The sequence below is a fragment of the Mesoplodon densirostris genome, chromosome 15 (genome assembly GCF_025265405.1).
Source record: "Mesoplodon densirostris isolate mMesDen1 chromosome 15, mMesDen1 primary haplotype, whole genome shotgun sequence".
Lineage (NCBI taxonomy): Eukaryota > Metazoa > Chordata > Mammalia > Artiodactyla > Ziphiidae > Mesoplodon > Mesoplodon densirostris.
Genome location: NC_082675.1, coordinates 81,932,875 through 81,954,803, shown reverse-complemented (window position 1 = coordinate 81,954,803; position 21,929 = coordinate 81,932,875). Strand labels below are relative to the sequence as shown.

The 21,929-nt window shown below is 39.8% G+C and overlaps 1 protein-coding gene and 1 long non-coding RNA gene across 3 annotated transcripts in view; one reads left to right on the top strand and one right to left on the bottom strand.

Annotated features, from left to right (window-relative positions):
• Positions 1-7,625: 7,625 nt before the first annotated feature.
• On the bottom strand, positions 7,626-20,040 carry LOC132503125 (uncharacterized). 2 transcript variants are annotated; one of them, XR_009534552.1, is made up of 4 exons: positions 19,802-20,040; positions 15,453-15,593; positions 9,248-9,578; positions 7,626-7,827 (listed from the first exon to the last, which is right to left on the bottom strand). It is a non-coding gene; the product is annotated as an uncharacterized LOC132503125 (long non-coding RNA). The 2 variants fall into 2 exon arrangements; XR_009534551.1 differs by lacking the exon at positions 9,248-9,578.
• A 92-nt stretch (positions 20,041-20,132) lies between these two features.
• TMX3 (thioredoxin related transmembrane protein 3) overlaps positions 20,133-21,929 on the top strand; it is a 45,389-nt gene continuing 43,592 nt past the window's right edge. The window contains exons 1-2 of the mRNA XM_060119005.1: positions 20,133-20,343; positions 21,560-21,614. Of these exons, the coding sequence (XP_059974988.1) occupies positions 20,298-20,343; positions 21,560-21,614 (101 nt within the window). The 5' untranslated portion in view covers positions 20,133-20,297. The remainder of the gene's footprint in view (positions 20,344-21,559; positions 21,615-21,929) is intronic.

Here is a 21,929-nt window from a genome sequence, read left to right as displayed (position 1 = left end):
GGAGCGGCTGGGCCCGTGAGCCATGGCCGTCGAGCCTGCGCATCCTGAGCCTGTGCTCCGCAATGGGAGAGGCCACAACAGTGAGAGGCCCACATATCGCAAAAAAAAAAGAAAGAAAGAAAGAAAGAAAGACATTAGGAATCACACACACAGAAAAAACGGACACAAGAAAACAAGAAGTAGAATGATTTTTTTAATATTTAAGGAAAAGAATTTTGGATATAAAATGATATACCCAGGACTTCCCTGGTGGCTCAGTGGTTAAGAATCCGTCTGCCAATGCAGGGGACATGGGTTCCAGCCCTGGTCTGGGAAGATCCCACATGCCGTGGAGCAACTAATCCTGTGCACCACAACTACTGAGCCTGCGCTCTAGAGCCCGCGAGCCACAACTACTGAGCCTACGTGCCACAACTGCTGAAGCCCGTGTGCCTAGAGTCCGTGCTCCGCAACAAGAGAAGCCACCACAATGAGAAGCCTGCACACTGCAACAAAGAGTAGCCCCCGCTCGCTGCAACCAGAGAAAGCCCGCATGCAGCAACGAAGACCAAATGCAGCCAGAATTAAATAAAATTTAAAAAAGAAAGTCAAATAGAGACATGGAAAATATTTTTTAAAAAAGAAATTATATACCCAAGCAAATGTCCTTTTAAATATGTTGTTATAATAAAAATATATATATCAGCAATATAAGGCTTCAGATAATTGTCTAAATTAAGAAGTCCTTTATAAACACTCATGAAGGAAATACTGAAATGAGTTGCTTCAAGAGATATGGGAATGATGATCACATGACATCATAAAGTATTGTGTAGTGTAAAAAAACCAAATGCCAAAGAAATTCAAAAGAAAGAATATCCATAAAAGCTCTAAATTCTAGACAATATCAGCAGGTAGAGGAGGAAGAAGACAATGTAACTACTCATACCTTTCACTCCCTCTTTGTCCTGCCAGGTTGTAGGAAATAAGATGGAACATGACTAGAGAATGGCACATAAAATGATCAAGTGTTTCTTTCAAGAAATGCACTTATATGGTTGTGATCTTTGGCCTGAAGAAATATCTGAAAAGGTTAACATTTATGAAAGTCTGCATGGAAATAAATGGGAGAAACTCATTTTGAGAAGAGTTTAGGAAGCATTGCTTTAAATCTGAAATAGACTGAAAACTGCACATAAAAAACCCTTGGCATTTGTGGATTCCTATTTGTGGTTTAAATATACGTGATACATAAAATTTCTCCCTAAGCAAGGTGATGACAGTAATCGCTTGCTATTGTCATCTTGTGGCATTCAAAACATACTGCTGACTCTAAAATGCAGGTTGGATTTAAAATAATACATATATTGGTCCCCTGCTGTTTTGGCTAATCTCTACTTCTGATGCTGCAGCCTTGTGTAATGAACACACTTACAGAGGACACTTCTCTAGCTGTTTGTGTTTTCCAAGCTAGGTATCTCTTATCACCCTGGGCCTCTTAATGAGCCCTGAAACCAACTTCCTCAGGGGCAGCAAACTATTCTTTTCAGTTCTTCCCAGAGGACAGGTTTATTTTTGCAAATATAGCAACCACCGCTAAATGCTTTTTCTCTGGCTTCTTAAGCTTCGTATTGTTGTGTGTCTCTTTGCAAAGATAATGTAGAAGGTTTCAGCTCTTTAGAACTCTTGCCTTAAAAAGCCAGGCTTTGGGGCCTCCCTGGTGGCGCAAGTGGTTGAGAGTCCGCCTGCCGATGCAGGGGATACGGGTTCGTGCCCCGGTCTGGGAGGATCCCATATGCCGCGGAGCGGCTGGGCCCGTGAGCCATGGCCGCTGAGCCTGCGCGTCCGGAGCCTGCGCGTCCGGAGCCTGTGCTCCGCGACGGGGGAGGCCACAACAGTGAGAGGCCCGCATACCGCAAAAAAAAAAAAAAAAAAAAAAAAAAAAAAAAAAAGCCAGGCTTTGTCCATAATAAATCTTTATTATAAATAAAGCATGGACTTTGTTGCTCTCCATTTATTTGTATGTGTATCTGTAGCCTCTCCTGGGAAATGCAGGCACAACTTGGGCAAATAACAGTAGTCAGTTGCTCTTTGATGTTGAAACCCATGGCTCCAGCAGATGTCGCCATTCTCATTATTAAACAAAATTTGAACCTAAGGGTCCTTCCAGGTGGATAGAAACCACCTTAGCTCTTATGAAGGAAATATCACAAAAGAGAAGTAAACACAGGCGATCAAGTATAAATTTTCTTTTTTAATAATTGAAATTATAGAGACGGTTGGTTGGAAGACCTTTTAGGTAAGTTCTCATTTTAGGAAAGTTATTGGTAGTTTATTTCCAAAGTCTTAGTTTACTTGTCTATAAAGAAGAGTTACCAATTCATAACATTTGAAGTTGCTACAAGTGTTACGTAGTAACACATGCCATGAGCCCGGCATGCATGGCATGCGGTATGCATTTGACAAAGAATTTTGCTGTGCTTCAAAAATAGGATTTGCCTGGCAAAGCCAAATTATCAAGAACTCAATCCCTAAGTAGTCAGCAGTGTGAGCAATACAGTCTCAACAAAATGATAGTTCCTTAATATTTTATTAGAAAAACGTTTATGGTCCCATTGAAATCTACATTTTCAGTGCCTCTCTCAAAGAACTTTTTGAAATTTCCAAACTTATGACTCGAAGTTCAGCCTTCCTCTCCCTTGGTTACTATCACAGTATCTTCTCTTCCCTGTCTGTTCCCGGTAACCACGAGGTAGTTCTCAAAGGGACTTAAACAACCAGATTTGTAATTTTGATACATTAAGAAAGTAATATGTGATGTGTATTCCTCTCCTTTCCTTCATTTATTTCTTCATGTGTTTCTTAGTGAACAATACTTATTTTTAAGTCTGAATATGTGGTCTTGTTTTCCACAACAAAGATTATAAGTATGCCAGAGGTATGAGTAATCGGTATCTTACTTTCAGGCCCATCTCATATCTCCCCTTCACCGCCTGAGGCTGACCTGGTTGGCCTTTGGCTTCATTTCTGAGCTGCTTTAGTGCAGAAAGACTTGTGAATTCACATAAGGATCACAAACTGAGCTTGTTTAGCCTCTGCATAACCTTTTCCCCAGCTCTTACATCTCTATACAGTTCTCCTTATAAAATGGACGTCTTCCTCTTGTCCCTAGCCTAGATCACTCTAGGGGACATTCCCAGTCCAAAGATCAGGTCAGATCAGGCCCTGACTGGGTTCCATCGATGTTAAACCTTTATAGACCCAGGTCTGTAAATATGCAACTGGCTTGGCAGGGATGACTCAAAATTATGGTTTTCTATCCATGATTCTGAGAGTCACAATATTCTGAAACATATAAGAGAGAACTGGAAAACTTCAACCCTGAATAGATGAAATCATATTATCTGTGGGCAGGTGAGAGTTACAAAAGAAAGATAACCTGGAGACCTTAATACAAAAGCCCTCAAGAAATGCCAAACACCCATTTAGAGGAATAAGACCTCAAGGTATGATTACTGTTTTCTGAGCCCTTTGTGGGGTCCATCTTAGAAATACCAGAAACGCTTAAAATACACAGGGTACTCACATAAAAGCCCTGAACTCCAGAAAACTCTGCCTGGCCCACATAAAGGAGATTCAGGATCACTTCCCCAAAGCACTATATTTTATTGAAATTAACTCTTCCACTCTCTGAATTTTAACACTTGAGTAACTGAACATGTATCAAAATGGAGACAGTTCCTCTGAGTGATTTTAGAATACTAAAGTCAGAGGATTGAGAAATTATTTTTATTTGAAAGAAAAACATCAGGAAATATATATTTCCTCTAAAAAGAGCTTGGACTACACCAATTCAAATAATTTTCTGAATTTTAATTGAAGTGAAAATGGTGTTCAGACGTTCAAAGTAGAACAATTGTCTGTTTGAAGAGCTTTCTTCTAAATGAATTTGACAATTGATATATACCTGAGTTAACATTATTATGTAGCATATTATATAACAGATATATATTTACATATATATAATTATTAATAAAATTAATGGTTTCTCCCTCTGTCCAGTGAACTGGCCTAAGGGCAATGGCATCTCAGAAGGGACCAGCCTAATACGTAAATTAAAGCCCAGATTATAGTTTCTAAAATTAATTTTCCATGAAAAGGAAGCAGGATTTTTGGAAAGATAATTGAGTCCACGTCTGGGGAAGGAAGGTATAAAAGAATGTAGAACTTCTTCATCAGAAGCCAAGGTTTCATTCAAGGGTTAATGAAATCAGATCAAAAGAGAACAGGAACCAAATTATAGAGGTTTGCTTGTGAAAAGATGAGCATCAAAAACAGAATAATGATGGCCGTTAACTGAAATACATTAAATCTATTAAAGTCCTGAGTCCATGATACACAAAAAGATAAATATTAATTAAATACACCTTCTTGAAGAAGGTCAAGAGATCAGAATATATTCCTACTGGATCTTACTAGTTATTGTTGACACACTGATCATACTGATGAATGATACACAATCTAGTAAGCATTAAATATATCACCTAAAAGACATTTTTTGACTCAAGGAAATGGCCTTATAAGTGAGACATGCAGTCAGATTGAAGACATATGACAACTATGATCAATCTGTCATTTTAAAAATCAGTCAGATTTGTATGCTTTTAAGAATATGAATGAGTCGAACATTGCATTAACGTTTAAAAGTCCTTAAAATTCAGAGGAAAAGATACTTACAGATCTAAGTGTTCTAATCAGCTACTTATCCTGGGTGGAGCTGCAGACTTCTATGAGCAGACAGAATTAGGTGAGTCAATACTCTGTTGAAATTATGAAGGAATTATAATAACTAAAAAGGTTTAAAGTGTTTCTGCAGATCGACAAGAATCTAAGTTTATTCCTCTGGGCAAATTCTCTAGAAGTGAATAACCTAATTAACTAGACTATTAACTGACTTCTATAATTGGGTTAGCCCCTTTCAACCTTAGGGAGATTTAGTAAATACAGGCATTTTTGTGAAAGTTAAAATAGAGCATTGATATTTTTGCATTTCTAAGAGAATCTGACCTATTATCATAGCTTGGAATCTAATCTAAGATATGTAATCAAGGAGTTTATTTAGATGAAACCTTACATTTTATATTCAGGATTAAAACATCTAAGAGAACCTTAGGTCAACTGTCTTCATAAATAAATTTTACTCACAGGGTGTGAGAATTCCCAATGTTCCACAACAACATACAAAATGAAAGCCAAATGGTATGCCAGTGAAGTTAATGCCTTTTTATGAAGTAGAGCATTTTGCAAATTGTTTGATATTTGTGTTTCCTTTTTGTAAGATGCCTGGTCATGTGTTTTGCTCATTATTATATGCTTTGTATTTTTTCTTTTTTTTTCCGTACGCGGGCCTCTCACTGTTGTGGCCTCTCCCCCTGAGGAGCACAGGCTCCGGATGTGCAGGCCCAGCGGCCATGGCTCATGGGCCCAGCCACTCCTCAGCACGTCGGATCCTCCCGGACCGGGGCATGAACCCTCATCCCCTGCATCGGCAGGTGGACTCTCATCCACTGCGCCACCAGGGAAGCCCCTTATTGATTTTTTTAACTAATCCTTTTTTAGTTATCTATGTTGCACGTAACACTTCCAACTCTGTTGCTTGTCTTTTCACTTTTTCTATAGTGTCTTTCAACAAGTGTATCAACACTTTCCTTTTGACTAGCAATTTTAAGAAATCCTTTGAGTCAAATATGATCTTATATATTCTTCTAAAGGTTTTAATATATTGCTTGTCCATTTGCCTTCTTTCAGGCTGGAATGAATTTTTGTTAATGGTATAAGATGTGGATCCAAATGAATTGTTTTGTCTTTATGCATATGAAATCGTCTCAGCACAATATGTTCTATCATAGTTTTCTTCATTGTTCTCTCTGTCACATGCCCTTTGCATTTATGCAGAGTCTGTTTCTGGGCTGTCTATTCTACTCCATTGATCAATTGTCCCTGTGTTGATACCGTATCATCCTCATATGGCTTTAAGTCTTGATATCCAGCAGAATAAATTCTCTCACCTTATTCTTTTCCTGTATGAACATCTTGGATATACTTGAAGGTTTGCTCTTCTATACAAATTTTTAAATCAGCATGTCAAGATCCTTATAAAACACTTAAGATTTTCAGTGAAATGTCATTGAATGATAGGTAATCTGGGGATAACAGACACCTGTGTGATGTTGCATTTTCTATCCACCAAAGTGTTTTATCTTTCCATTTATTGGTGTCTTGTTTAGATTATTTAAATAATGTTTATAATTTTATCCATATGGCTATCATACCTCTTAGTCTTATTTAACAAAAAAGGCAACATTTTTTGTTATTATTATAAGTGATATGTTTGTTTTTGTTTTTGTTTTGCGGTACACGGGCCTCACTGTTGAGGCCTCTCCCGTTGTGGAGCACAGGCTCCGGACGTGCAGGCTCAGCAGCCATGGCTCACGGGCCTAGCTGCTCTGCGGCATGTGGGATCTTCCCGGACCGGGGCACGAACCCGTGTCCCCTGCATCGGCAGGTGGACTCTCAACCACTGCGCCAACAGGGAAGCCCTAAGTGATATGTTTTTAAAATGTATGTTTTCTCTTTATTGCTATTTTTAAAAAATACAATTAATTTTTGCATAATGATCTTAACCTAGACATTTTGCTGAACCTTGACTAGTGCTAATAACTTGCATGAAATCTTTTTTTTTTTTTTTTTTTCTTTTTCTTTTTGCGGTATGCGGGCCTCTCACTGCTGTGGCCTCTCCCGTCGCGGAGCACAGGCTCCGGACGCGCAGGCTCAGCGGCCATGGCTCACGGGCCCAGCCGCTCCGCGGCATATGGGATCCTCCCAGACCGGGGCACGAACCCATATCCCCTGCATCGGCAGGCGGACTCTCAACCACTGCGCCACCAGGGAGGCCCCATGAAATCTTTTTAAATTTTTCAATATACATAGTTTTATCTAGGATTAATAACTGTTTCCTTTTCTTCCCATCCTTTTGCTATCTCCTTTTCTTCTTTATTTTACTAGGACTTTATTTAGCTAGGACTTTCAGTGCAATATCCAATAGGTGTGATAATAATAAACTTTTAATCTGGTTCCTGATATTAAAGGAAATTCTTCTATTTTTTTTTTACCCTTATAATGTTGAGTGTAAATTATTGACCCTTGTTATGTATCTGGTACTTCCCAACCTTTTGAGCATGATTAACACCCACAGAAAATACAGTTTTTAGCATGCAATGATGGAAATGGATGAGGCTTCTCAAGGCAGGAGACAACAGACCAGGTTGTTCTGCCTACTCAGGCCACACCAGCTGCACCTAAGGCTGAGGAGATAACATGGTAGCATAGCTGCAACATATTCTTGTTTTGCAGGTTAAAGCTTTATCTTGATCTGAGGAATGTATTGGGTTGGCCAAAAGGTTCGTTCCTTTTTTTCCGTAAGATGGCTCTAGTAGTACTTAGTTGTCTTTAACTTCATTCGAAACAATTTTGTTAGATTGTATGTGACAGCTGTCATATCAGTGTGCATTTAAAAAAAGACATCAAAATTGGTGAGTTTTTGTGTAGCCATTTTAATACTGAAGATGGAAGAAAAAAAAGCAACATTTTCACGCCTATTGTGCTTTATTATTTCAAGAAAGGTAAAAACACAACTGAAATGCAAAAAAAGATTTGTGCAGTGTATGGAGAAGGTGCTGTGACTGATTGAACACATCATAAGTGGCTTGTGAAGTTTTATGCTGGAGATTTCTCCCTGGATTATGTTCCATGGTTGGGTAGACCAGTTGAAGTTGATAGCGATCAAATCTAGACATTAATTGAGAACAATCAACGTTATCCCACGTGGGAGATAGCCAACATACTCACAATAGTCAAATCAAATGTTGGAAATCACTGCATCAGCTTGGTTACATGAATTGCTTTGATATTTGGGTTCTACATAAGTGAAGACAACATTCTTGTCCGTATTTCCTCATGTGATTCTCTACTGAAACGTAATGAAAACGTTCCGTTTTTAAAACAAATTGTGGCGGGCAATGAAAGGTGGATACTGTTCAATAATATGAAATGGAAGAGATCATGGGGCAAGCTAAATGAAACACCACCAACCACTCCAAAGGCCAGTCTTCATCCAAAGAAGGTGATGTTGTGTATTTGGTAGGATTGGAAGGGAGTCCTCTATTACAAGCCCCTTCCGGAAAACCAAACGATTAATTCCAACAAGTACTACTCCCAATTAGACCAACTGAAAGCAGCACTTGACAAAAAGCATCCAGAATTAGTCAACAGAAAACGCAAAATCTTCCATCAGGATAACGCAAGACCGCATGTTTCTTTAATGACCAGGTAAAAACTGTCAAATCTTGGCTGGGAAGTTCTGATTCATCTGCCATATTCACCAGACATTGCACCTTTGGATTTACACTTACTTAGGTCTTAACAAAATTCTCTTAATGGAAAAAATTTTATTCCCTGGAAAACTGTAAAAGGCACCTTGAACAGTTCTTTGCTCAAAAAGATTAAAAGTTTTGGGAAGATGGAATCATGAAGTTGCCTGAAAAATGGCAGAAGGTAGTGGAAGAAAAGGGTGAATACGTTGTTCAATAGTTCTTGGTGAAAATGAAAAATGTGTCTTTTATTTTTACTTAAAAACTCAAGGCACTTTTTGGCTAACCCAATAACTAGGAGGACCAAACTGGCCCAGTATTTTTATTTCTTTTTTTCAGTCCTTGGGTACTATTAGCAGCAGTGGTTTCAGTTGCTGGGTATACAAAGGCAAATCAAGAATAAATATCACACCTGCATATTCCATTCGAGTCCTCTTGGAACAATAGGAAAAAAGTCAGTGTAATCTGCTATGTGCTGAACCTTCTCCCCAGGAATATTTCTCAGAAATAGCTGCAAATGTTGCTTTTCCTATTGGAAAGCAGCATAATTTTATGAACTATTTGAACTTCAGCAGAGCCCAGTGGTATATGTTGCCATTCAGCCCATCACTGCATGGCTTGAGTTCCACTATGTCTACTCCTTTCCTGGGCCCACTTTGCTACTTCAAGTGATAGAACTAGAGCATCAACTTGATTTCAGTCACCTTCAGAACCTAGAAAGAATTCTTTGGTGAGCAAGAGTTCTACCTTGATTTGCACTCAGGATTGCCATAGTGATTTCTGAAGAATGGTACGTGACACAGGGTCCCTTTATTATTCAGTTATCTATGTCCACTTACCAGACCAAATGGCAAGTCCATAAGCAACTATTCAAGATTCAATAAGCACGTAATTGCGGGGATTTTACTTGTGTCCAGTTCTCTTACTGCCAGGAATAGGGACTGTAGCTCAGCCCACCGGGCTGCTGACTTGCTTTTGCCTTCTTCTGTGAAGGGTTTGTGATGTGCTGGACACAGGACAGCTATTTTCCTCATGGAGCCATGGCTCTCCATTCTGGAACTGCCACCTGTGAATCAGGCCAAGTCCCTCATATCCTTGGGAAATCGTTGGAATGATGAGCCCCATCAGTAAGAGCAGCAGACACGTCTTCAGATGGCCTTTTCGGAGGTCCTAGTGGAAAACAGGCTACTTGCTCATGAATAAGTTATGAATAGGTTGAGTCCCACTGTGTATCATGGCTGTAATATAGCTGCCATTTTATGAAGGAATTCAACATTTCCCTTCTTGTTGGGATGCTTTTTTGCTACTACTCATGACACGGGGGTAGTTCAGCAGTTGATATAATTTTATGTTCTTCAGTTAATGGGGCTGTCATAGTAAACACCCAATAACTAGCTAGTAACTATCTTTAAAATAAATACACCACAGTATATCTGAAAAGTATAAGATAATTTTCTAGTTGACCATGATTATGGGCTTTTGCCAAGAAGACTTGAGTCTGCATGAAGGCAGGTGGTTGACACTTTGAATATCATTTCTGCATTGGTGTCTGTATTAGTCAGCACAGGCTGCTTTTAACAAAATATCATAGAGTGGGTGGGTTAAACAACAGACATTTATTTCACAGGTCTCAAGGCTGGGAAGTCTGAGATGAGGGTGCCAGCATGGTCAGTTTCTGATGAAAGCTCTCTTCCTGGCAGGCAAGTGGCTTCCTCATATGGGGGAAAGAGAGCTCTCCTGTCTCTTCCTCTTCCTATAAGAACACTAATCCCAACATGGGGGCCCCACCCACCCCATGACCTCATCTAAACCTAATTATCTCCCAAAGACCCCATGTCCAAATACCACCACATTAGGAGTTAGGGCTTCAACATATGAATTTGCAGGGGGGCACAAACATTCAGTCTATAACATTATGCCTCTTGATGCCCCAAATTCATGTCCTTCTTGCATGCAAAATACATTCACCCATCCCAACAGCCCCCCAAATCCTAACTCCTTCCAGCATCAACTCAAAATAAGTCCAAAGTCTCATCTAAATTAGACATGGTGAGATGTGAGGTATGATTCATCTTGAGGTAAATTCCTCTCCAGATGAGAACCTGTGAAACCAGCTGCTTCAGTCAGTTCAGGCTACTGTAACAAAATACCACCAACTGGGTGGCTTAAACAACAAAGGTTTATAATTCTGGAGGCTGGAAACCCAACATTGGAGAGCAGCATGGCTGAGCTTTGGTATGGCCCTCCTCCTGGCTTGCAGGTGGCTGTCTTCTCTCTGAATCCTCCCGTGGTGGAGAGAGAGAGCATGAGTTCTGGTCTCTTACTGATCTTATAAGGACACTAACCCCATCATGTGCCCGCTGTGATCTCATTTAAACCTAACTGCCTCACAAACACCCACCTCAAAATACCATCAGATTGGGCATTAGTGCTCCAACATATGAATTTAAAGCTCCAACACAATTCAGTCCATTACGGTCCACACAGGATAGTTTGAGCTACAGACTCTGCAGTTTCAAGAAGGCTTGTGTTGTTCCAGCTTCTAACCAAAAATGACCTTTTCCCAGGTGATGTAAATTAATTAGGCCCAATCATGTCTTTAAGTGGGGGATATGATTTCTCCAAAAGCAAGTAGGCCTATTAGGCATTAGGCCTCTTGTCTAGTCTAACAAAGGAGGTTGGGAAACAAGAACATTGTATTCCTAGTGGTCTGCAGTGTATCACAGGGCACTCCAGCCCATATAATCCTCCCAAAGTTTACAGTCTATGTAAGGTTCTGGATTTTTTTCGGGGTTCATAAACCATCTTCCATCAGTCATATGATCATAGTAAATTTGCTTTCAGGTTGATTCTCTGTTTCAGAAATAATCATAATGTCATCTCTATTGAGCACTAGAACACTGTAATCTAGTTGTATTACACTAGATCTGCCTCACTATACTTGTGACGGTACTTAAGGGAGTCCAAATATCCTTGAGGCAAATGTACATTGGAAAAAATTCCACATGAATGCACACTGTTGATGACACTCCCTAGCAACCGATATTGAAAAAAGGCATTAGCCAAGTCAACTATGGAAAACTGGTCATCTTTAGTTTGTTGAGTAATGTGTAGCAGTTGAATAGTCTGGACTACTGGGGACTGCAGAAGCTATTAGGGCTGCTGTTTACTGGAGTCTCCTGTAGCCCTGAGTCAGCCTCCAAGATCCATCATCTTCCTCACAGGCAACATCAGCTTACTGTGGAGTGAAGGTGTGGGATCAACACACCTGTCCTTAATTAGGATGGTAATTTTTTGTGGCTGTAGGTACATGACTGTGGTTCAAATTAACCACTTCAAAACTCTAAAGGCTCCCATTATTCAAACCCAGTTACTGCTGGATTTAGGGCAGATCTACAAGTTGTTTATCTTCCTTGTTCTACTCAGTACAGGGAAGGATTTTTAGTCAATGACTACATAGATAGCAATGATACATTCAGGTGAGGAAGTTACCCCCACAGCAGAATTTTGAAAATCACTTATTCCAACTTTTAATGACTTTAATTTTTATTCTTCTTATAGTAGCATCATTCTATTCCCCTAAATTAATTCTATCACCTCCCCAAGGGGCTCACGAGCAGGCCAAGGCAGTGCTCCTGTATCCAGCTGACCTAAAAGAGTTTCTTCTCCATCGGCAGGCCACCTCACCCACACATTTGTAAAAGGCCTTGGTTCTGGCACAGGAATTGGTCAGGAGAGCCCATCCTTCGTGTCATGCTCTTCCTCTATTCCTGCTGGTGGTTGGCAGTATTCTAAAGATGTCCTATCAAGATTCACATACCCTGTTGATTCAGTTGAAAACTAATCTAGGCACTTCCCTGAAGGGACTTTAAAGATGGAATTAAGGTTACTAATCAGGTGAATTTACAATGGCGAGAGCATCCTGGATTATCCAGGTGGACCCACTGTAGCCACATGAGCCCTTGAAAACTGAAGAGGAAGGCAGAATCCAGGGAGTTGCAGAAGAAGGGAAAGTTAGAGAGATCTGAAGCATGAGGACTGGATCGACTGCTGCTGGCTTTGAAGGGGACCACAATCAGGGAATGTAGGTGGTCTTTAGAAGCCGAGAACTCCCAGCCACCAACCAGCAAGGTAGCAGGCTGCAGTTCCACACCCACATGGAAGTAGATTCTACCAGCAACTGGAATGAGCATGTAAGTTCTTTTCCAGAGCCTTCTGACACCTTGACTTTGGCTTTGTGGGAACTGGAGCAAGGAAACTAGCTGAGCTTACTAGGCTTCTAATCTATAGAACCATGAGATAGTAAAGTCTATTGTTTCAAGAAGTAGTAATAGAAAACCCATACCTTGCCTTATTAGTAAATGTGTGCATTTTGGAAACTCGATGTTGTAGGCTCATGAGAACCTTTCTCTATCTGAATTTCCCCTAATTTTGGACAAGACAAGCATTTCTGCTTTGATATTTTTATATCTTGGGAAGTTCAAGGAGAGACAGTTGTGTTTCCTTGGCTACATATAAAATTCTAACCAATTTCCTCCTTTTTAATACCATTTTAAATTAACCATCTAAAGACTTCTACACCATTAGGTCATGAATTCTTGCCCTTTACTTGTTTTGATTACTTTTTTTGGTAAAACCCTAACATTTGTATTATCTTGAAGTCTTATGGGAGGAAGCTAGGATTAAAGATCCCAAACTGCCTCTTTTATATCCTCTGAGGTCTCAAGGGCAAAATCACATATGGTGTCGATGGTGGTGGGACATCAAATAGTGAGTTTGTTTCACTGTCACAGAGCCAGTCCAGCACTGCCTGCATCAGCAGCATTTCTGCAGCTTCAGTAGATACTGACATTTCAATGACAAGGGAAGGACACAGCAATTACTCTTCTCTTCTATTCATTCTAGGAATGAATAGCTCCTGTCCTAATCCACTCTTGTCAGCAATGATTTTTCCTAGAACTATCCCCACAAAGATAGCAGCCAAGAGGATCAGGGATGAATGCAAACATCCCCCTCTACTCAACAGTGTTCCAAGCCAGAGACACTGCAACTTGATCTAAAATTCTCAGGAGCCATTTTAACAAGGGTCATCAGAACAGTGCTTGTAACAATTTACAAAATGCCTCCACTTTGTTACTAATTAATCCCTTTCTCCACTGGCTTCCTGCCCTCCATGATCTACTGGCCCTGCCTGGATTACCTTCTTGGCTGTAGTGGGTCTCCCAGGCTAAACTGACCCATCAGAAGTTATATTGCCCAGGTTCCTGTGGTTGGAGCTCCACTTGCTAGCCAAAGAGGATGAAACTCAACCCAAGGATATTCTGAACCTTTACTTTTGCTAACGTTAAAAGCTTCAACTGGAACGGATTTAGCCAACCTGCCATCAGTTTGCTCTTGTCTTCTAATTTTGCTTGCTCTTGGCATTTAGGTTCTATCATTTCTAGATTGCAATGGAAAGTCTTATAATCAGTAACTGATTTCAAACCCTGTGCAACTTCAAACCAAGTGTGGAAACCACCTCTGCACCAATAGTTCATTTTCATCCCCTTTCTCAGAATCATCCTTTTTCTTTCTAATTAATGCCTAAGCCACACTTTCAGCAAAAAGGAAGTCAGAAGTCTACTAAGCAATCCCACGTCTAATGCCAACTGTACCAGAAGAGTGTTTGATTGCTAAAGAAGACTGCTTAGGACCCCGAAACAACAATGCTTATAAATTTATACTCTACTATAGGAAAATGATACAATATAACTATAGTGTTGAAATAAAGGTTCAGATCACTGCCAAAGACTATCTCATAGCGAGGGGTCTGGGAAGGCTTGGTACAAGTTTCTGTCTCCTATAAGGGTCATGGTTGTAAGCACTTTTTTTCTTGGATCAGAAAGATCTACACGTGCATGGAATGCCTTGGAACTAGGGAGCCCAAAATGGAATATCACTGGGTTATAAAATATTTTGCTGGTCATATACACATATTCTTGCTACAAAATCAGCCTTAACAGTAGAAGTTTGCAGCGGGGGGAGATGCAAATCATCAATCTCATTCTTGCCAATAAACAATGCTGACAGGCTCGTAAAAACCACCCTAAAACTCCTCCAAACCATGGTTACAAAAGCGACATTACTAATCAGCATGTTTCACATGTTGGAACCAGAGGTTAGTGTCATGCAGGAACTTTAGCAATACAGTTCAGACAGATTCCAAGTCTGCCAGAAATTAACCTGCACAGCACATCATGTTGAAGAATGGTCCTATTCTTAATTTTCTATTATGACTGGGGAGTTGATAGATATCAAATTCTTTCACTGCATTTAATCATTTCAATGACTACATATTTTTCATCTTTTATCTGTTACTATGCAAAATTTACACTAATTTTCCCCCTAATGTTAACCCACGTTTGTTTTTTCGGTGCTTTGCTAGATCTGGTCTGATAATATTTTATTTGGAATTATTTTCCATTTTTGTTCATGAATGAATTGATGTGTATAATTCCTTTCTCATTCCATGCCTCCTCTGGTTTTGTTACCAAGTTTATACAAGCTTTATTGAACCCCTGGGGAGTGTTACCTATTTTTCTATTCTCTGGAAGAGTTTGTAACAGATTTTTTTTCCATAAAAGTTGTATAGCATATTTTCTTTTTAATTTCAAACTTCTGATTTGACTTTTTAATGGCTATCCAATTACCGTCTTTTTAGTTTTAGAATCTATCTTGGTATGTTGAATTTTTATAACTTTCCGATTTTATTTTTTCATAGATTTTGTGATAAAGTTGATCTTTTTAATCTTGGCTATCTATATTTATGTCCCTCTTTTGGTCCTAATATTATTAATTAGTAATTAGTTTATTGAATAATCAATAATGGCAACATTTTCTCCTTCCCCTCCAAGAGACTGTTGTAGGCTGGAAACATGCAGTGGGATAGAGGGTCTTGATTTACCTTCTCTCTTTTTGCCTTTCCAAGCTAGCTAACTGGGCCTGGACTCTTCAAGACTTGGTATGTAGGGAATAAGAATGGGATGAATGAAGGAGCTGTCTTACTTTAACTGGTGCAAGATTAAAATGACTTCCACTTCCCTGGGCCTGAAGTATGATTCAGCCTGTATCCTGGTGATTTCTGAATGCTTTAGATGTATTTTCATTTCTTCATCCTCTTTCATGTCTTCTCTATTTCTGGATTCACTATAACAAGAAATGTACCCATTTTATCGACTGCTTCAAAAAACACACTTTAGGACTTCTTTGAGTCTCTCTTCTGTATCTTTTTTCCCTATCTCTCTAAATGAGTTAAGGTTTAAAGCATTTAGAACACAGCCTGACTGTATATGTACCATAAATGATAACTCTTATAACCCACTAGGAAATAAACTTCACTAGAGTCCACTTTGTTCAATGCTATGTTCTCAGCCCACAGAACATTTCCTAGCACAATAAAATAAAATGAATGTTTTTTATCTTTTGAGCCTTCTTTTTCTGTTGTTTCTCCCACTTCTTAAAGAGAATATTTATTTCACTAATTTTCATTCTTTTTCATTCTAAAATAAAAGAACATTTACATCTATAAATTTCTCTAAATGTACAGATTTTCCTGCATCCTACAATTTTAATAAGCATATTTTCCTTTCTTGTTTAGTTCTAAGTATATTTTAGTTCCCATCATTTTCAAACATGTTATTTGTGTTTTTAAATTTCTAGATTTGGGTAATATTTTCTTTTGTTATAAATTTATAAACTAATTGTGTTGTGGTCAAAGAATATATTAGTAATAACAAATTTTTTTCAACCTGTTGAAACTTACTTTATGATACACTAGGTATATGATTTTCTCTTACTTTTTCCATGTATATACATTCCCTGCTTGTTGAATGTAGAGTTCTATAAATGTCTACTTTGTTTTCAAACTTTTGGTCTCAGAAACTCTGTATATTCTTAAAAATATACTGAGGACACCAAAGACCTTTTTTAAAAAAATGTGGGTTGTATCTAACAGTATTTCCCATATTAGAAGTTAAAACTGAGACATTTAAAAATAAAACTTTTTAAAATTGTCATTTAAAATTAACAATAAAATCATTAAACAACATCAAGAAACAACAACTATAAAATGTATTTTTTTCTAGTTTTTTTCCTCATATATGTTACACAAATCAATCTAAAAATTAATAGTATTTTCTGAATTTATTTTCCCTCAACACCACTAAGTGAGATCTGCAGACCAGAAGCAACAGCATCACCCAGGAACTTGTGCGAAATACAAATTCAGAACTACTGACTCAGATTCTGTAAGGAGTGGTTGGAAACTGTGTTTGATCAGGCTCTCCAGGTAACTGATGCTTAGTACATATGAGAAGCATCGCTTTAATGCTGTACAATGATGTTTCCATTTAAAAAATATAGTTTTATTCTTATTTTTAAACTTTTATTGTTAGAGTCTATATACAGAAAAGTACATGAACCATAAGGGCAGAGCTCAATGCATTTTCACAAAGTAAACACATCTGTGTAACAGCACTCAGATCAAGAAACGAAACATTAGCTATACCCCTGACTTTTAACACTCGATTAATTTGCTGTTTTTTGAGCTTTAAGCTCAAATCATATCATGTAGTGAGTACCTTTCTTTGGTTTCTCACTTTTGCTCTATATTTTGTTCATGAGATGCATCAATGCAGTTCCCTCCACAAAAGTTAATTCATTCTCTATTGCTACATAGCACATTGCTATAGTATCCATTCTGCTATTAGACATTTGAGTTGTTCAGTTTTTTTACAATTACAAATAGACCTGCTATAGACATCCTTGTACATGCCTTTTGGTTAGGATGTGTATGTATAACACACAAGGCATATATATGTATAATATGTAGTTCATTTGAAAGGGTTCCTAAAAACATGTCATATTTAATACAGAACCTTCTAAATGTCAAGGAAATTCATCACCACTGGAGACAGATAATCAGGAAAAACACACATTTTTAATTAAAAATGTATTCCATATTGTACTATGAACTTACTAAACACAAGTTTTAGCATTTGTAAATTTAGCCTGTTTTCTATACAAAAACCTTTAAAAAGTTTGTTTTGTTTTGACCATTTTCAGATCAATGCTCTATTCTGATTATTTTCAGGTTGTCTAGGTCAGCAGTGTGCAATGGAAATATAATGCAAGCCACATATGTAGTTTTAAATTTTCTAGTAGTCTCATTGAAAAATAAACAGGTTAAATTAAGTTTAATACATTTTATGATCTCATATCTAAAATATTATAATTTCTACATAATCAAGATAATGAGAAACATTACATTCTTTTTTTTACTGTCTTCAAAGTCCAATGTATTTTTAGGTTTTTCCAGTCATACTTAAACATTTTCCAGTAACTGAATCAAGTATCAATTTAAAATGTAAGTTTATCGAAATTAAATAAAACTAGTATTCAGTAACTGCATCACACTAGCCATATTTCAAGAGCTCAATAGCCACATGTGGCTAGTGGTTATGCTATTGGGAAGCACAGGCCTGGGTCAAGAGTGGTTTTGTTGTGCTCCACCTGCTAATTTAAGCTGTGATGAAAATTCTAAAAAAATATATTTCCTTTTACACACTGTGGAAGACAGAATTTTGAAAGAGATGAGAATGAGAATTGTTTAGTCTACTTCTTTTTGGGGGATACCTTTGTGCTTTCCTCTCAATTATGCTGTGAATCTAAAACTGCTTTTAAAAAAGTAAAGCCTTTTTTAAAGAGAGTGCAATATAGGAGATTTTTGCTAAAATAGCAAACACGCTGATGGTAATAGGATTCAATCTAACTAATGAAGATTATTTTACACAAGGTACAAGGGATGAGAACAGCAAGGCTGGTTCAGTAGGGAACTGTTGTGAGCGCTGCATAGTTAGTGGAGGACGGGACTAATGGGGGAGAAATTAGAGGAAACAACAGATAATGAAAGTACTAGCACATAGTATAGAGCTAGGATTTTATTCTGTATCCCAGCGAGCAGTGTTAAAGTTTAAAGTAATCTGATTTTATATTAAAGTTCTGAATTGTATTTCTGAAACATCCATTTAGGAAGTGACACACAGAGTGCCTTAAGAGGGGAAACTAGAGGCTAGGAGCCCAATTAGGAGGCTATTTCAATTATCCAAGCAAGAGAAGATGAGACCCTGACCTGGGGATAACGGACATGAAGAAAATGGGGACAGATTGAAGAGATATTTAGGCAATAAAAGCAACAAGATGTGGTGAGCAGTTGAATATGGAAAATACTAAGTAGGGAAATACCTAGCATAACTTCCAGGGAAATCGGTCAAACATTTGTACCATGAGCCAAAATAGGATGACTGAAAAAGGAGACAAGCAAGGGAGAGGGAGAAAATTCCAGGGCAGAAAGAAATCCTGAGAGCTAAGTCCAGCTCTGGAGTCTGGGACTTTGTTTCAAATGGCAACTCCGTCATTTTAAATTATTAACCAAATTAGCTTCTGAGCCCCTTGGTCCTCATTTACACTATTTCTTTGAGAACTTTCGTGAGGATTAAATATTTACATATGTTAAACTTTTACAATAAACTAGATGCTCAATTTAAAAATATACGTATTTGAATCTGCTGAATGCCTCCACTGGCTACTATGCTGTATGCACAAAAGGGATGAAACCTAGGGTTTGCTCTCAATCAGATTATAACTTAATCTTCTAGTCATTAGGAATGGGCTGACATCATAATCCATTTCTGTTCTCACAACACACGTTCAATAATTGACTTAATCTAAATCCTCTGCTATTTCTCCACCTATAAAAGTTTCATGTTAAGTCAGATGTAGTTCCCGCAGCAGTCACTACCGTATAAAACTAGATCCCTTTTATAAATTACTTTTGTTACGCAGAAAAACAGATAGCAATATAATTTTTTTTTTTTTTTTTGCGGTACGTGGGCCTCTCACTGTTGTGGCCTCTCCCGTTGCGGAGCACAGGCTCCGGACGCGCAGACTCAGCGGCCATGGCTCACGGGCCTAACCGCTCCGCGGCATGTGGGATCTTCCTGGACCAGGGCTCGAACCCGTGTCCCCTGCATCGGCAGGCGGACTCTCAACCACTGCGCCACCAGGGAAGCCCCAATATAAGTATTTTATGGTAAGTGTCTTATTTCAAAAATCAGGAAACTGGAACAAATCATAAAAAAAAAAAAAATCCCATGGTCAGCTTCATGTTTTCAGGCTTCAAGAGAAGCACTTTTTAAAAGGGGACTCTTGGCAAAAACGCATTCATGGAGCAAAATGAGACAGACCTCGCATTTTGCAAACAGGGCCAAAGAAAATTCCAAATTCACTCTGGAGACATATGTAAGGTCACGCAGCACCCAGAGCCTTCCATCTTTCTACCCACTGCTAACACCCACCTCTTTTCACGAATTTGATTGCTAACTGCTCAAGAGCAGCAGGTGAAAGAGACGGCAGGATTCAGCCTCAAGCGTTGCCAGTCTCCCTCAGCTTCCGCTCAAAGTCTAGCAGGCGTTTAACTTGCCGGAAACGCCCCCGACCCCCACGCACACACACGCAACACTCCGCCCCCACAGGATAAGCGCCCCTACACTAGGTTCCCACGCTCCCCGAGGCGGTCCCCGGAGCAGAAGCTTTGAGGACGCGACCGCGCAGGCGTCTCAGTTCCACGCAGGCCGTAGTTCCACGCAGGCGCCGTAGTTCCGCGCATGCTCAGAGGCGGAGGTCGGAGGGGTCCTGGGACGGTAGCGGAGGTCGGCCTGCCCCGCCTCCGCCGCGCTTCCCTTCCACGCCCAGGCCGACCGGCTTCCCTTTCCGGGAGCGCAGGCGGCAGCCGCTGGTGTCTTTTTCTCTCCGCTCTGCAGAGTCGGCTCTTGCAGCTCCTCTGCGGCGAGCATGGCAGCTCGGAGACGCGGGGCCGCCTTGCGGCTCTGCGCCACAGGTAAAGGCCGCGCGGGGCAAGGCGGACGGGCGCGGGGACCCTTTCCCGATGGGATCGGGTGCGGGGGCCTGGCAGGGTCTTGGCCCGGGGTGGGGAGACGCCTGCGGGGCCGCCGAGATGCCCTCCGGGTCCTGGGTCCCGAGACTGAGCGGACGCCTTAGGGTCCTTCCCCGGCGCAGCTTCGCTGGGTATCCGCGCCTTCCGTTTGCTTCCGTTCTCGGTGCGGCAGGAAGTTTCAGGAGCGCTGACTCCGTCGATGGGTGTCAAGGATGCTGCCTTCCCAGCTGGTGGCCAAACCTGCTTTGCTTTTAGGTTCTGAGTCTTGTCACATCTGAAGAGTCTTTACCCACGCGGGGGCCAAGAGAGGGAGGTTCAAGGACGGGTCCTGGTCGGGCCTCCGGGGGCTGTGCGATGTGAGAAGTGACCTGCGGGCGTGTTGGCCTTTCTCATCCTCCGGCCGGCATCGGGTACCCTGGTTCTCACCTCAGTGTGTCCACTTACACAGCAGCCGTTTAGTTCCCGCTACGTGCCAGGCACTGTTCTGTAATCAGTATTAGGAGCGTAGCTCAATTTTGTTTCTATCAATTTGGGGGCGGGGGGGACGGTATTTTGAATGGCGTTTGAACTTTATACTGAGAAGATAATTGTTACCAGAGAAAAAGAAATATAGAAGAACAATTTTCATCTCTACTCCAAAAAGATGGAGTAGTAAGGAAAAATAGGGCTTCCCTGGTGGCGCAGTGGTTGAGAGTCCGCCTGCCAATGCGGGGGACACGGGTTCGTGCCCCGGTCCGGGAAGATCCCACGTGCCGCGGAGCGGCTAGGCCCGTGAGCCATGGCCGTTGAGCCTGCGCGTCCGGAGCACCGCAGCGGGAGAGGCCACAACAGTGAGAGGCCCGCGTACCGCAAAAAAAAAAAAAAAAAAAAAAAGGAAAAATAAGATGAAAATAAACATATATTTAAAGAGAAATTCGGTGTCTCATATTTACTAGACTACATAGAACTTGCTGTCACCATACGGTCGTAAATATTTATTAAACAGGTGAACTGCAGTACTTATGCTTTTGCATCATTTGTGCCCTGGGATGGATGAATGATGAGTTTTTTGGTAGGCTGTAAAAAACCAAAAACATTTTATAGGTGAATAAGCATATAAGCCAAAAGATAAATCAGCATTTATTATACTGTATACATTTTGTCTTTTTATTTTTTTCAGTTTTTTTACTTGATATGGCTTTCTGTAAAGGATATGTAGAAGATTTAGATGAATCGTGAGTATATATTTTTTAAAATAGTATCTTCACTTCCAACTGTGATGTTATCTGAATATTTGTATGAATCTAATATTTTTTTAAAATAACACTTGTTTTATTGAGCACTTAATCTACACTACATAATTTGCTAATTCTGTATGGAGGTAGATTTTTTTTTTTTTAAGTATAGTTGATTTACAATATTATATTAGTTTCGAATGTACTACGAAGTGTGAATGGAATCTTTTAATAACAGAGACAGTAATGACCAATGCTGATGTAGCACCAGTTTTGTTCCAGGAGTTGCCTTAAGTGCTATATATGTATGAAATG